The sequence below is a fragment of the Poecilia reticulata genome, chromosome 20 (assembly GCF_904066995.2).
Source record: "Poecilia reticulata chromosome 20, P_reticulata-male-v2, whole genome shotgun sequence".
In the NCBI taxonomy this organism is placed as follows: Eukaryota; Metazoa; Chordata; class Actinopteri; order Cyprinodontiformes; family Poeciliidae; genus Poecilia; species Poecilia reticulata.
In genome coordinates this window covers 1,873,436-1,888,439 of record NC_088849.1, presented here as the reverse complement: position 1 = coordinate 1,888,439, position 15,004 = coordinate 1,873,436, and the positions used below count along the sequence as shown (strand labels likewise).

Below are 15,004 nucleotides of genomic sequence, written 5' to 3'. Positions count from 1 at the left end.
CATGGAGGCACGGGAAGAGAAATATTTTCCATGACATCTGCTTTAAAGCTGGAACCGTACCTCTATGTTCCTTGATGATCCTGTGGGTGACTTTGTCCACAGAGCACATCTTGTTGCTGAAGTCGTCCACATACTCCTGCATGACGGCAAACTCCTCCAGCTTGCTCCTGAGGCCTCGCACAGAGTTGGCCATGGCCCTCATGGTGTCGCTCATCCTGCTCAGAAAGCCTGGACCCAGTTTCCTGTGAGGAGCCAGCTCCTGCACCACACACACATCAAGACTTTTAAAGAGACGGAATCATAGAGTTTCTATACACTTCTCCTCCGAGCTTATTCAGATCAAGAAACTAATTCCATCCCCTTTCCAGACTATGAAGGAACCTGAAGTAATAAAAAAACAACAACTCGGATTTCTATAATACTGTTAACGGGAGCCACGGATGGATTGTAAAAGAGCGGGATAATAACCACTCCAGGAGGGAATAAGGTTTTCTTTTAATGAAGATAACCGAACCGGAATACAATTGGATAGTTTACGTCAGTGACATGCGGTCAGGGGAGGCAGGTGAGGCAGAGCCTCACCTGTCATCATGGAAAAATAATATATAACAGCCTAATAAAATCATTTATTAAGATATTTTCACCCTGTGGATTGTACTATAAAGTACCTATTTTTCATTTAATTTAACCAAATCGGATGTTATTTTTCTTCAAAATCGCTGAATTTTCGCATTTTCCCATTCAAATGTTTAGAAGCAAAGCAGTGAGCTGAGCCTCACCTGGGATTGCGCAACCTCTCGCTAACTGCACCTGTTGCCACTCTATGAGAGCATGCTCCTCCTGTCTGTACGTCGCCAATAAAATGGTTAAAAACATTTAATGTATGAACTGATTTTCCATAATTTAGCTTATGTATTTAATGTACTGTGTTTTTATTGTCACCAACTGTGTATGTAACGTGTTTCGTGTGCTAAGGAGCGATCAGAAATGGCAGAGAACAGATTCGAGGTGAGGCAGGCAGTTCTCTTGCCTCATCACTGGAGGCGCTCATGATCCCAGATATTGTGACTCCACAACTGCAGAGTAAGAGACAGTAAGCGATTTAGCCATACAGAAGCTGCGCTGATACAGAGAGCGAGAAAGACGTGGTTTTGAGTTGTACTTTAACGGTTTCTCCCTTTGCTGTTAAGCACAGCACGAAATTAATAATATCTACATGTGTAAGTTTGATTGAGATAACGGAATTATTCTGCGGCGGCGGCACAGCTAAGCATCACATGTTAGAATAGTCTTTTTGCCCTCCAGCATTGTACGCCTACACCTCCAACTCAACCAAGGCAGGCATATTGCTTCCCGTTTTGTTGAGCGGCTTCTTTGCTTCCTGTGGCAGCATGTTATAAACCGCTTCTGAAATTACTGTGGCTTCTGCGCCAGTGTCAACAACTGTTTTAACAGGTAGGCCATTGACAGTCATTTCAACTTGTAAGCTAGAACCCTTTTTAGTTGTACGTCCGAGTTGTGGGGCGAGGTGCCGAGCCTCCCTACTTTCGCGCCCCACAGTTGGGAACCTCTGTTTTAATGCAACTAATGATCTCATTAAGCTTTTACTTGATTTAATATTTCATGGCCTATATCTTATTTAATGGACAGGCTCTTCTCAGTTATGGTAATAATGCATCCTCCTCTGATGCTCCTCTGTCATGTGGGGCGTCTTTCCACTGTTAAAACCAGCCTCTGTCTACACCAGAGGTTAAACTAAATCAACTAAAGACCGAATCCATCTAGTTTGGTGGCAACCACCAATGATATCAGAGCTCTGAATGTTCAGTTAAGAACAGCAGCAACAAATCTAGGGTGGGATTTTTGAGAAGGATTTAACATTGAACAAACAAGCTGATTTAGTAACCAAGTATATCATTTAATACAGAGGTTACCAAACTGTGGGGCGCGTAGTGGGGGCGCGGGAAGCCGTCTGGATGAAAAAAAAAAAACATGTACGCTGTATGCGCTGGGTTTTTACCTCAGAACGGCCAACTCTCTGTTATTTCTCTGTCAATTTGATACAGTAGACGCTTCCGCACTTCCCATATCTGTGTCCTCTGTCACTTTCATCAGCAGTTAAAATTGTTTAATCCGTTGTTAACATGTCATAATCTGTTTTTCCGAGATGCCTTTAAATGCAACATGAGTGCTACGACGCTCGCGCTGGGTTTACACCTGTGCAGCAGTGAAGGAGACCTGCTGCTGCTGTGCAGAGCTACGCAGGTGTGTTAGAATCATGGCAGCAAACCAGCAAAACTCAAAGAACTTTTCACAGTTTTTCCCCAAACTAACAGACTGTTGAGTAACGCTGTTGGATGCAAGTAAAGTTAGCTAAAAGATGACTAGCTAGCTAATGTCAATACAGCACCTTAAGCTTGTTAACAAGTAGTTTGTAGGCTGCTGTTTTGTTGTCTATGTTCAGCTACGATTCATTTTGCCCCCAAAAAAGTTGATCCCCCTCCCTTGTTCGTCTGGAGTCAAGGCGGAGTATAACATGGAGTCTCCAAGAATCCACCCCCCACCTCCTTCGCTCACACACTTCGTTCAACCAGACAGCTATTTATAAGCCATATGGGGGGGGGAGAGAAATAGTTTGGAAACCACTGATTTAATCACCTAGATCAGTGTTTCTCAACCTTTTTCAGCCCAGCGTCCCCCCAGCCCTTATCCAGGTCCCTCACCGCCCCCACCAAAGAATTTGTAGGCTACTTTGCACTGACTATTATTATATCATTAATATTACTATCACTATTGTAGATGTTTTGATTTTTATACTTGTTTCTGTATTTATCATCAAAAATGATTTCCCAGAGAACAAAAAAGTCATGGGAATAGAAATTATTTTCACAGGCGTCTACAAAAAATGCAATGAACATTCAAGTTAAAATCGGTAGGCCTAACATCAGCCAATCAGAGTGCAAAAAATATTCTTATTTTGTGCCATTTCCTAGTTGTTAAATATTCCACAAAATGACCAGATATAAGATGTTCAACATGCCAGTTTAAACTTTGAACTATTTGCAAAATGACTGAGCTCTGCAACATTAAAACATGGTTAGAACTGTAACTACATTAATCATAACTCTTCTTCTCTTCAGTGTTTCTGTGGGTTTCTGGTGGTGCAGCTCTGTGCTGCCTTCAGGAGAATGGGACATCAGAGTATCATCCATAAAACTTCACCCACATGGCATTTATTGTGCAAACCAGAACTTTCAGTGGTAAAACAAAAGTTCCAGGTCCTTTTAATGCCATACAAATATGAGACAGAAACATGGCTTATATCTTTATGTCTATTGATTTATAGATTGATAGTTTTACTGGACAGAAATTACAAAGAACAAATCTGGTTCTTATTCAAATCCTAATGAGTCAAATTGAAAGTGTCATGGAGTCATCAGCCTCATGACATTAACACTGACATGAAAAATAATATTGAAGAAATAAAAATATCAAATCTAATTAAAAACATAAATAAGTGATCAGTTCTTTACTGTTATGGTCCAAGATATATTTATTTTCAGTACTAGATGTGGTCTCAACAAACCCATGGCACTTCAACAATATTATTTTACCTTTTATCTGGAAATAGTGTCTGTTTATTCTTGCCATACAGTCTCTGTATTAATTATTGCTCTAAAGGTCTTGCCATACCAGTTTATTCTTCTGCATTTACTTTAGTTTCTTAGTTTATTCTTGAATTTTGTTCTTCATTCATTTCCATTTAGTTTTATTTGACTAGTTTTATCCTCTCTTGGTTTATTGCTATGTTCACTTTAGTTTCTTTCCTTTTGCTAGATTTATTTTATCGTTTATTGACGGTCATCATCAGTAATCTCATCACCTGCTGCGCCGCCTAATCGTCATGTGTTTCACATCATGTGTTGATTTTTTTCACTGTTCAGCGTCGGATTCTCTGTTTTTATGCCATAATTCACATCTAGTTCATCGCTCCGTTTTATGTCCCGCTTCTCCTGTTTCAGAGTTTTGCGCGGTGTGAAGGTCTTTTTTTTAAGCCCCTAAGGTGCAGGGCGGTAGGGAAGCATATAGATGGGGAAAAGCCAGACCGACATAAACCTTTTAAAACAACGGAAACAATTTCTGCATTCTGATTATTGAAATTTAAAAGTGCTGTGTTTTTCTATCACCCCGTTTCATACCGGACCACTTACAGCACCGTGTTAACGCTATACAATGAACGCTCTCTATGGTATCACCCATGGAGGGATTTCTTTAGTTCTTTATTTAAATGGGTTCATTTTTCAGAGGGATACACAGTGAGGGTGTCGTGATTTTAGCTACCAGTAGCAGGAGAACGGAGCTGCGCCAAGAAGCTAACAGAAGCTAACAAACACTGAATAGAAGAAGAGCTGCCATCGATACAGTTGCAGCCAAGCATGATTTAATGTTACACAATACAGTTTTACCAAGATGCTCAAAGGTTAAACTGGTATTGTTGTGCATTTAATGTGTAAAGTTTACCTTCGACCAAACGCCCCCCAAAGGCATCCCAGCGACCCCCTTTTGTAAAAATGTCCGCCAGCGCCCCCTGCCGTCCTCTGAACGCCCGCTGGGGGGCGGTACCGCCCACATTGAGAACCGCTAACCTAGATCATTTAAAATCAATGCCAGAGTTTTTAAGCTATTGATCTCGAGAAGCCTACAGATGCTGTCCCTCAACAGGCTTCAGTTGGTCCAAAATGTGGTTTTATCCTCCGTCTCTCTGCTGGCTGTCTGGTCGTTTTAGAATAGCTTTGAAACGTTTCTTCTTGATTTTTAAAGCTAATGGTTTCGCCCCAGCTGGTATGCCTGACATCACTGCGTCATGCTTTTCTAAATGTTCCAAGAGCTAAAACACAGCAGTCTACCCAAGATCTGCCTGGTGTAGATCCAACTTCCACTGGATCTACACCAGGCCACAGTCCTGGACCTTTAAATCAAAGCTAAGGACCTTTTCATTTTTGAAAAGCTTTTCATAATTATGTGACATTTCATTTCAGATTTCTAACTTTTATTCTTTCTTTGCACTAGAGTCGTTTTTTTGAAGCTCTTTAGCTGTGTGGCTCCCTGGCTGTTATATATATGAATAAATTATTCCCCACCCCTCCCACTGTGCGTGCATGTCTATGAGAGAAACCTCTTCAGTGAGGAAGACTTTGAAGTGGTGGCTGCAGGAAAGGATGGGGTGCTCGGCGATCCGATTGAGGAAGCGGTGTAGTGCTTTCCTCCTGGTCTCTATGAAGTCGTCATTGAAGCGCTCCACCATGCTCTTCATCACAAACTTCTCTGGGAGAGGCTGCAAACACGCCAACATAGAAACTTAAATCTCACCCACGAAACCAATGTGATGAGGATGAAGCACTTGTGTGCAGCAGCTCATGTAGCGTAGCACAAAGCTCTCAGGGGATCACCGTGTTTTCTGTCATGTCTGACACGTGGGGCTGGCTTTCAGGCAGTGTATAGTTTGGCTCTGCGTTGGCCTTCACTGCCAAGATAAACGGCCTGCCCAAAGAGCTTCAACCAGTGGATATCTGTGACATCTGCCAAAACTGACCTGGCTGCTCTGACTAGGAGGATGTGACTGACCCAGTTCTGCTACAGCAGTGTCAGAGCCTGTAACGAGCTCAGAATCGTTTGCTGAATGTAAGGACTTTCATTCTCTCTCAGCAAAACTCATCAAATGTACAAATATTGAACATTTGATGAGCTGTGTCCGAATTCAGGGTCTGCATTCTTCGAAGGACTGGTCTACGTAGGACAGGTCCTTCAAAGGCCGGGAATAAACCAAGACCGGAAGAAAAATATCTGTGGATTCGGACAGGTCTAGCCTTGACTAACTGTCCCCGCCCCCACCTCAGCGTAACTTATGTTGCCTAGTAACTGTGACAGCGTAAAGCAGAGAGCGGAGAAAAAAAAAAAAGAAAAAAAACGGAGCCGAGCCGAAGTTTGGTTTTCAGTCATGTATTACTGATTTCTAAATTATTCTTCACCTTTTATAGTGAATGATGTTCACTATAAAAGTAAAAGTAAAAGTAAAAAGGAAATCTCTTAGTTTGATTCTAAAATGTTCAAATGTGTACTGCACTTTTCTACAAGGAATACATATAAGCAGATTATTCATTTACAAATATAACACTCTCCACATTGCAGATAGGACATTACGGTTAAATAAACCTATTATGTTTTGAAGGCTTAACTTTTATTAATCAATCAAACCGATGTGCTTTGCTTTGAAATATTTTATAAACCAAACATTTTTCAACCAGACCTGTCTGAATAATATCGGTGTTTAACTCCCACTCATTGGGGAAAGCTAGCGGGAGTTTTTATAACAGTGTGCCAGGAGTTAGGCGTTTTCCCTCAGTATACCGAACCTGGAGCGCCCGGCCAGCTGACAGCTGGTGAGGGGAGCTGGCTGTTAACGCAGCGGTAGCAGACAATGTCTGCTACAGAAAATGTCAGAGCAATATTGCAATTAGGTGATGTATTGATGAGCCGAGCAGATATTTGAGATTTACACACTTACATTCTCGCCTAAAAACGTTTTAATGACACAACGTGATTTGGTACAAGTGTTATATAGCTAAATAATTTGACTCTATTCACCGCCATTGACGGTATGCCTGAACACCCAGTTGGAACCCGCAATGAATTATGGGATATCGTGGGCCGTGAAGGACACATCGGACCCATCCTTCAAATCTGGGGAAAAGAAGGACGCATTTGAAGGAGTCTTTGAATTCGGACAGCCCTTGTCGCCACGCTATGACGTAATCGGTCTACAAATCCGTCCTTCGAAGGATGCAGACCCTGAATTCAGACACAGCTTATATGTTTCACTTTCTGTTGTGAGGGACAAAACATGTTGATATTCAAACTGAGTTCCAGTTGCTAGCACTACAAACTGTGACTCAGTCCAACTGCTCACTGGTTTCTCCTGAGGGTCAAGAGAACTGTTGCCATGACACAGAGCATCTTCTGACTAACGTGCTCAGGAAGCCCCACAGTGTTGAGATCAAACACTGAGGAGGAACCTGCTGCATCCATGACACATGGATATTCTCAAATATCCACTCAATAAGACGAAAGCTGTCACTTCAGATCTAAATAATTTAAATATGCACAGATTTACGGTGAGGAAAGAAGCCATTATGAAATTAGAAAGAAAGAACAACAACAACAAAAGAAGGTAACGGATCTGGCTCAGAGAACTAACAGAAACCTCAGCACTTCCTATCTCTTATCGGTGAGGCGGAAAAGTTGATGCTGTGATACATACATGGATGATCAGAGTTGGGTAGTTTTCCTCCAATCTGCTTTTGAGCCACAGGAAGTCCTGGTAGCGTCGCCGTACTTCATACTCGCTGGAGTCGAACTCGCTGCAGGTGGTCTGGAGAACAGATTCAGATGACAACTTCCATCATTTTTTTTATTTCCTTTATTTAACCAGGTAAACCCTGTTGAGATCCAGATCTCATTTTCAAGAGGGACCATCATGAATGAAGTCATCACCATTCTGCTGGTAATTGTTCATATTTCTGACTGAAATCTGCTGTGTTACACTGCAAATGTTTGTGGAAATCAATTTTAGTTTTCAGTTCAATTCAACAATACTTAATTTATCCCAAAAAGAGAAATGTTATGTTGTCATAATTGATGTTATCCTAGTGTCTTCACAGATGCATCACTTGAACGGTGATGATGTGAAGAGGAAAGATCTCCAGCAGCAGTCAGGCTTGCAAGTAATCTGAAGAGATCTTGGTTTGAACGTCATCCTTTGAATCCATATGCCAGCAGAAAATATTATTATTTAATCAGTGATTTTGCTGGTAATTAAAGCTCTACTAACACGGAATTTTCTCACTGCATGTTGCCAAACCTAAAATACTGTTTTACATGCAGGGTTTCCCCCAGAAAACTTGCTAAGCCCAATGGTCGGGGCATCGAGGTGGTCCACCATGTTTTTGTATTAAAAGATGTTAAGTTGACAGGAAATGTAAAAGTATTACTGTGTAATTATATATTATGGGAAAAGATCTCCAGTGAAATGCTATTTAAACCACCACTACTAGTCTAAAAGCAACAAATTTGCACTTCTGTTTAATCCAAATTAAGTCAGCGGTTCCATCAGGCCCCAAGGGCTTCAGGGGCCCCATAAACACTAATATTTTAACGCAGACCAGCACTTGTTTATTGAGATTATCAATGCTGTTAAATGTTATATGAATTAAATTATTTTAAATTGTTTACATTTAAATACAAGATTTTAAGGAGCTGGCAAGTTTACTTTGTAAAACTTAAAATAATATTCATAGATTGTTTTGTTACCATAGCAACAATCTGATGCTGTGAGTTTAATATTTGAATTTACAAATACAAATTAGTAAACTGCGATTATAACTTATTGCTTTTTAAGCTGACCAATTAAACTACTCCCTTCTCCCATATTTCACTAAATCTAACACAGAAGCTGTTAGAGGTGCTGATGTTTTTAGCAACAAAAGGGGCCCCTAAATCAAATTCTGCTCCAGGCCTCATACAGCCTTGGACCGGCCCTGTAATCTGCTGCACTACGCAGAGATGCACAACAAACTGGAGATTTAATTCAATGTCTGTTGAGTTTTTAATAAGCGTCACAGAAACTATTTTGGTTGGTTGAATTTATGGGACCAGTTTCTCAGATCTCCGTGCGGCCGCGCACAGAGATTGATATGGTTTGATGCATCATGTAACCGGAAAAATAATACTAAAACTAATAATAAAATAATAGAAAATCAGCGTGACACGTGACTCCGAGGACAGCGCGAAAGCTCCTCACTGGGCTGAACCTGCATGATGAGGTTAGCGCTGCTCGTTATCCACAAACTCTCCGGCCAACCTGGACCACAGACATAAACTTTACAGGGAAGACAGACACAGAGCCACATGCTGGGCAACGTGCTTAGATGTAAAAAGCACATATAATTGTTCGTTCACAAAGATAAATCATTCTGACCGCTCCACAACGCGACCTCTGAATTCGCTATGAGTTATTCCTGCGGTTCACATTGAGCTGCGCAACCAGAGCTAACGCGGCGGGTTTTAAACTCTTACCTAGAGTTCTCCAAAGGATCATAATTCCTCACAGTAAGTAGATGTAAACATCCATACAGGTCAGCCTGTGTCCAGTTTGCGCGATCCCGCTTTACCTCATGACAAGCATATGCCAGTAGCATATGCTTTTCTCAAAGATTAAGCCATGCAAGTCTAAGTACACACGGCCGGTACAGTGAAACTGCGAATGGCTCATTAAATCAGTTACGGATCCAGCTGAGTGCCGCAGAAGCGCCAGTTGAGTGATTGGTCCGCGCGCTGTCGGGTTTAAAAACATAAACTATAAACCAATCTATTATAAACCTATCCCTTAGGAATAAATCTGCTCTGCTAGTGAAATGTTAAGTGCAAAAGAAACGTAAACAAGCAACGCTTAGCCTGACGACGAAGCTAGTAAAGCATGGCGGGCTGCCAGGCTTATAATACACTGGGGGAAACTCTGACATGTGGACATATGTCCTGTCCGTCTCGGTGTTGACCTGTAATGGACTGGCGACCTGTCCAGGGTGACCCCGCCTCTCATCAGTTGACTGCTGGAGATAGGCATCAGCAAACCTCAAGACCCCACTAGGGTCAGTGGTGGAGAAAGTACTCAAAAAATTTACTTAAGTAGAAGTACAAATACACAGACAAAAATGTACTCAAGTAAAAGTAAAGCTACCACATTAACATTTGTACTTAAGTAAAAGTAAAAAAAAGTACTGGCTTTTAAAAATACTTAAGTATTAAAAGTAAAAGTACTTGCTGAATGGATTACCTAATCGCTAATATCATTAAGTGTACTGATCATATTTAATTTTAATACATTGGAAATGTGCCATTTTAATAAATGCTACAGATAAAGCATGTTTTTATTGTGTCTACTCTGTAACATAGTTTAGACTTAGATATGTGATTCTATGCATCATAATTTCAGGGATGGAAACATCTTGTCTCTGTCCTAACATAACATGAACTTCACTTTTTTTGCCACTAGTGGCTTTTATTTTGAAAGAAATCCAACAGAAAGGGGATGGAAAGAAGGTGAGTGGGGGAGGACAGACAACCAAGGAGCCAGTAGTAGTGTTGTAGTCAAGACCACCTACCCAAGACCAAGTCAAGACCAGCACCCCGCGCTACATGACACAAAAAAATAACTTTTACCTATCAAAATGGCTTCTCAAATTGATCTGAAAGATCCACATTCCCATAAAACACCTAGATATTAAATACTTAGAGCTTAAATAAATTTAATCAGTAAAGATCTGTCCAGAAGAATCGGATCGTTCCTGAATATCATACCACTTTATTGCATTTTGGTACCAGCGTTGTCTCATATTTACGACACCTCAGTCAACACCTCCACACAATAATTCAGTTCATGAGTGACAACTTTTTTTCATCGCAGATGTAACATGTGTCTCAGTACAGCTAGCTTTGCTAGCATCACGTCCACATAGTTTACCTTTCTTTACGCTTTCCTTCCAAGTGACGCTAAAAGTTGAAGTCCCCACCGTCTGTGAAAGCGAAGCGCTGCTGATTTTACATGTCGCCATATCTTATGATTTATGCAGCGTTATTATATTAATGACGATTAGACAGACATCTCCTCCCGCTCAGAGGAAACCACTGCGCATGTCTGGAGCTCCGCGTGCGAGTAAAGGGGGAGGCGATGGGTGACAACAGACACTAAGTCACGTTATTACTGGGATTTTACGGCGCCACCTTAAATCCCTGAACTTCACATTTTAACGGAAAAAAGAGCAACGCGACTTGGATGTAAGGAGTAACGCGACAGTTTTGTAGAAATGTAGTGAAGTAGAAAGTACAGATATTTACTGTAAAATGTAGTGGAGTAAAAGTAGAAAGTACCAATTATTATATCTACTTAAGTAAAGTACTTAAATTGTACTTAAGTACAGTAATGAAGTACTTGTACTTCGTTACTTCCCACCACTGACTAGGGTCATGTTGCTGGGTGGGTGGATGGAACAAAGGCAGAAAAGGAAGGAAGGAAAACTAGATTCAGTTCAATTCAACAATACTTAATATGTCCCGAGAGAGAGAGAGAGAGAGAGAGAGAGAGAGAGGGGGCGGGGAGGGGGAGGGGGGGGGAAAGGAAGGAAGGAAGGACTAATGTCCCAGGATTAAGGGACTGAGACAGAGACCGAACATTTAAGTTTCTCACTTAAAGAAACATTTCATTTGAACATTTAAATGGATTCAGATTAAATATTTACATTTAATCTGAACCTGTTCACCAGTGACTGTGGAACAATCAATATTGACTGGACAAAAGTAACATTAGCAACTCACCCTGGTTACAACTCTGTACGTAATGAAGGTCTCAATAGCAGAAATGTGGCTCTCTGGGTTGTCAACAGTAACAAAGATGTCTTTATTAATGGCACCTTGCTGCTCCTCTTCATTCTCTTCATCCAGTCGGAACTGGTTGACCATGGAATCAGGAGAGTTGGGCATGGGGTTGCCATCCGCCAGGGACGTGTTCTGGATCAACAGACAGTATGGCCGCTGTTAGCTTAGCACAATGGTTTCATAAGGGAGAGCTGATCCAGACAAATGTTTAAAGAAACTTGAATGTTTAACCATGCTTAGTAAGTGGAACAATACACACCTTCTGAAGAAGAAAACAATTAGAGATGATAAAATTACCCTCCATGCGTCCAGTCCTCACAACATTGCACTGTTTCCTGATAACTTAGCTGACAGCAGCAGGGCAGCGGTGCAGCAGCAACACATTAGAAACTGAAGTGTTTACAGGTTCCACACAGGTTCTCATTCAAATCACTCTGTTTATATCAGTGAACCATGCTTTGCTACCTGTAGGTCTGGTCAGAATCTGCTGAGGTCAGCAAGAAAACTCTGACCTCTGCAGCAGACAGAGGTCTCACTCTGAGCCTTTATTTAACTGACAGCATTAAGTCAATTCAAGATAATTCCTTAACTTTACTCTGATCATAAGATCCTTTTAAAGAACTACTTGTTATGGTTACAGACTGAGGGAAGAAGGGAGCAGCCATCCATTTAAGAGGACGAAATTAAAGATATGCAACAGGAGATCGTTAATGTATTGTGGTGCTAAGCCGTTCAGTGATTTATAGACTAACACAGTGGTACCCAAACTTTTTCTCCTTTGAATTTCCAGGACGCGTTCGGGCAGAAGGATGTCATTGCCTCTTTTCAGACTTTTCCCAATGCACTTCATCGCCTGCCAAATGAAGCGATGGAAGTCTATGCTGCAGATATATGTCGTCTAGTGAAAGAGGCATTCCCTGATTTTGAGAAAAATGCGAGTGAGTACATGAAAATGTCCCGTTTCATTGCTGGTTTGGATCAGGAGCTACAGATCAAGTGCCACGAGAGTGGAGTGAAGACGTTTCAGGAGGCTTTTGAGGTTGCAGCACGAGCAGAGCGAGCTCGTCAGGCTGCTTGTTTAATATCACCAGTATTACCAGGTGCTGCAGCACAAGTTGTAAACGCATCTTCTGTAAATACTGTTTCCAGTGAGCAAGCATATCTTAAAACTGCCATACAGGACCTCACTAGTACTGTAAAGGATCTCAGTAAAGAACTAGGGACACTAAAGTTGAAGTTGGATAACAGAGATTCTCGTTCACCAACAAGACAGTTTCGCCAGCCTTCCCCTGAGTACGGACACCGATCTGGGCGCAGTCCAAATGAGAATCTATACAGCAGGGGGTATAGATCTGGTTCCCCTTCTTTCAGGGCCAGCAATGGAAAATATTCACGGTCCAGTGGCTTCTACAATGAGGACAATAGAGGACGTTGCCAATCATCTGGGAGACGCCAATATGAATGGAGGCAGAGGAGCCAAAGCCCTCAACGAAAACATGTCTCATTTCAGGACCAAAAATTCATGGCACCTCCACCTATGTATCATCGCCAACCAGCTGACTACCATTCCGATCGTAACCATCCAGGCTACTCAACTGATGGCTCATACTACCAGGGAAACGAATACTAGCTGTTGAGGAGGGGCGCTCATCAGCTCACTCAAGTAAAGCCCAAAATGACGGTGGAATTGCTGGAGTTGAAAATGGTGTGTCACTGCCACCTGGTGGTTCCCCACCTACCACGCTAGAACTTCCAGAACCTAGCACAATGATGGCACCAGTAAGTGAAACACCTTTTACCTCGTATATTAATGGGATCTTAGAGGGGTCTGACACACATGGATTCAGGTTCCCACATTTCATTTATAAGTGAAAAAACCCAAATGACTATTCCTGCACTGGCTAAAAGACCCTTGGAATAAAAACATTATCTTATCAAAAGCTGTGACGGGCCACAGTTTAGACACGTTAGGCACCATTGAAGTGACTCTGAAGATGGGCTCACATACCTTACACCATGATGTGCAGGTGATGAGGAATGTTAGTGAAAGCACTCTTCTTGGTATGGACTTTCTACAACTCCATAATGCAGTTCTGGATTTTGGTCGGGAAAGCTGTAATTTATATGGAGCAGAGATTCCTCTCCTCAGAAAACCCCAGTTGGCTCCCTTAAACTGTACAGCATCTATAACAGAATGTACAGTGGTTCCACCACATTGTGAGGTCAACTGTGAAGTGTCATTAACACCTCCGACAGTAACTGTGGACATTCCTGATGTCTATGATGGCTGCCTTGAGCCTTACCAGTTGGACTTGGTTGGCATTTCGGTGGCCCGTACTCTATCCATAGCAAGAAATGGTTTTGCTGTTGTCCGCCTTCTGAACCCAATTAATGGATCTGTGACGTTACAACCTGGGATGAAAGTAGGACAGTTTTTCCCTGCCTTTAAAGAGGACGTCATCGTGAACAGTACTCCAATTCAGCCAACCCCTATTTGTCACGTTGACATGGACCAAACCACCAACTCAAATCAATTCAATCAACAGCTCCAAGTGCCATTTGATCTGAATGAGGAACAGTTATCTCCTGTGGAAAAGTCTCAACTTAATGACCTTTTGCTAAAGTACATGGACATTTTTAGTAAAAACCCCAACAATTTTGGATGGACAGACATTGTAAAGCACAAAATTGATACCAGCACTGCACCTCTTGTTCGTAAACGAGCTTACCGCACCTCACCACAAATGCAGGAGATCATCGAATCACAGGTGAATGAAATGTTGGATAAGGGACTTATTGAAGTCAGTCATAGCCCATGGGCTGCCCCTGTGGTCATGGTGAGAAAAAAGGACGGTTCATGGCGGTTTTGTGTAGATTATAGAGGTTTAAATGCCGTCACCACTAAAGATGCTCATCCTTTGCCGCGTACTGATGACACACTGGATGCGCTCAGAGGCTCTTCAGTTCTCAGCACCATCAGGTTATTGGCAAGTGCAGCTTGATGAACAAGACAAAATGAAAACAGCTTTCACCACAGGTAGAGCTCTCTACCAGTTTAATGTAATGCCAATGGGACTGGTAAATGCTCCACCTACGTCTCAGTATCTGATGCAATTGGTTTTACAAGGTCTGTCATGGAAAACCTGCCTTGTTTACCTTGATGATGTAATTGTATACAGTGCTAACTTCTCTACTCATTTGGAACACCTAAGAGAAGTCTTTGACCGCTTCAGAGCAGCCAATCTGAAACTGAAACCCTCCAAATGCCACTTTGCGCAAAAAGAAGTGGTTTTGCTTGGGCATGTTGTATCTCCTGGAGGCCTTAGGCCAAATTCCAAAAATGTTGAAAAGATAAAGCAGTGGCCCACCCCAAACAGCCCCACAGAAGTGAGAGCCTTTTTAGGTTTGTGCTCATACTACAGATCGTTTATCTATCAATATGCCAAGCTGTCTGAGCCACTTCATGCACTCACCCAAAAAGGGAAACTATTTTGTTGGACAGAAACTGAACAGAGTT

General features: G+C 41.9%; 1 protein-coding gene and 1 long non-coding RNA gene across 5 annotated transcripts in view; one reads left to right on the top strand and one right to left on the bottom strand.

Moving 5' to 3' along the window:
• The window catches only part of snx7 (sorting nexin 7), a 58,648-nt gene that overhangs the window by 32,604 nt on the left and 11,040 nt on the right, over positions 1-15,004 (bottom strand). For both annotated transcript variants that reach the window (XM_008438530.3, XM_081601459.1), the window contains exons 2-5: positions 11,428-11,619; positions 7,319-7,429; positions 5,177-5,335; positions 61-259 (exon numbers count right to left, since the gene is read on the bottom strand). In XM_008438530.3, coding sequence (XP_008436752.2) covers positions 61-259; positions 5,177-5,335; positions 7,319-7,429; positions 11,428-11,619 — 661 coding nt within the window. The remainder of the gene's footprint in view (positions 1-60; positions 260-5,176; positions 5,336-7,318; positions 7,430-11,427; positions 11,620-15,004) is intronic.
• On the top strand, positions 7,195-8,027 carry LOC103482402 (uncharacterized). 3 transcript variants are annotated; one of them, XR_014085276.1, is made up of 4 exons: positions 7,195-7,285; positions 7,370-7,561; positions 7,719-7,868; positions 7,942-8,027. It is a non-coding gene; the product is annotated as an uncharacterized LOC103482402 (long non-coding RNA). The 3 variants fall into 3 exon arrangements; XR_536461.3 differs by having other exon boundaries at positions 7,196-7,285; positions 7,490-7,561; XR_014085275.1 differs by having other exon boundaries at positions 7,196-7,285; positions 7,490-7,561; positions 7,708-7,868.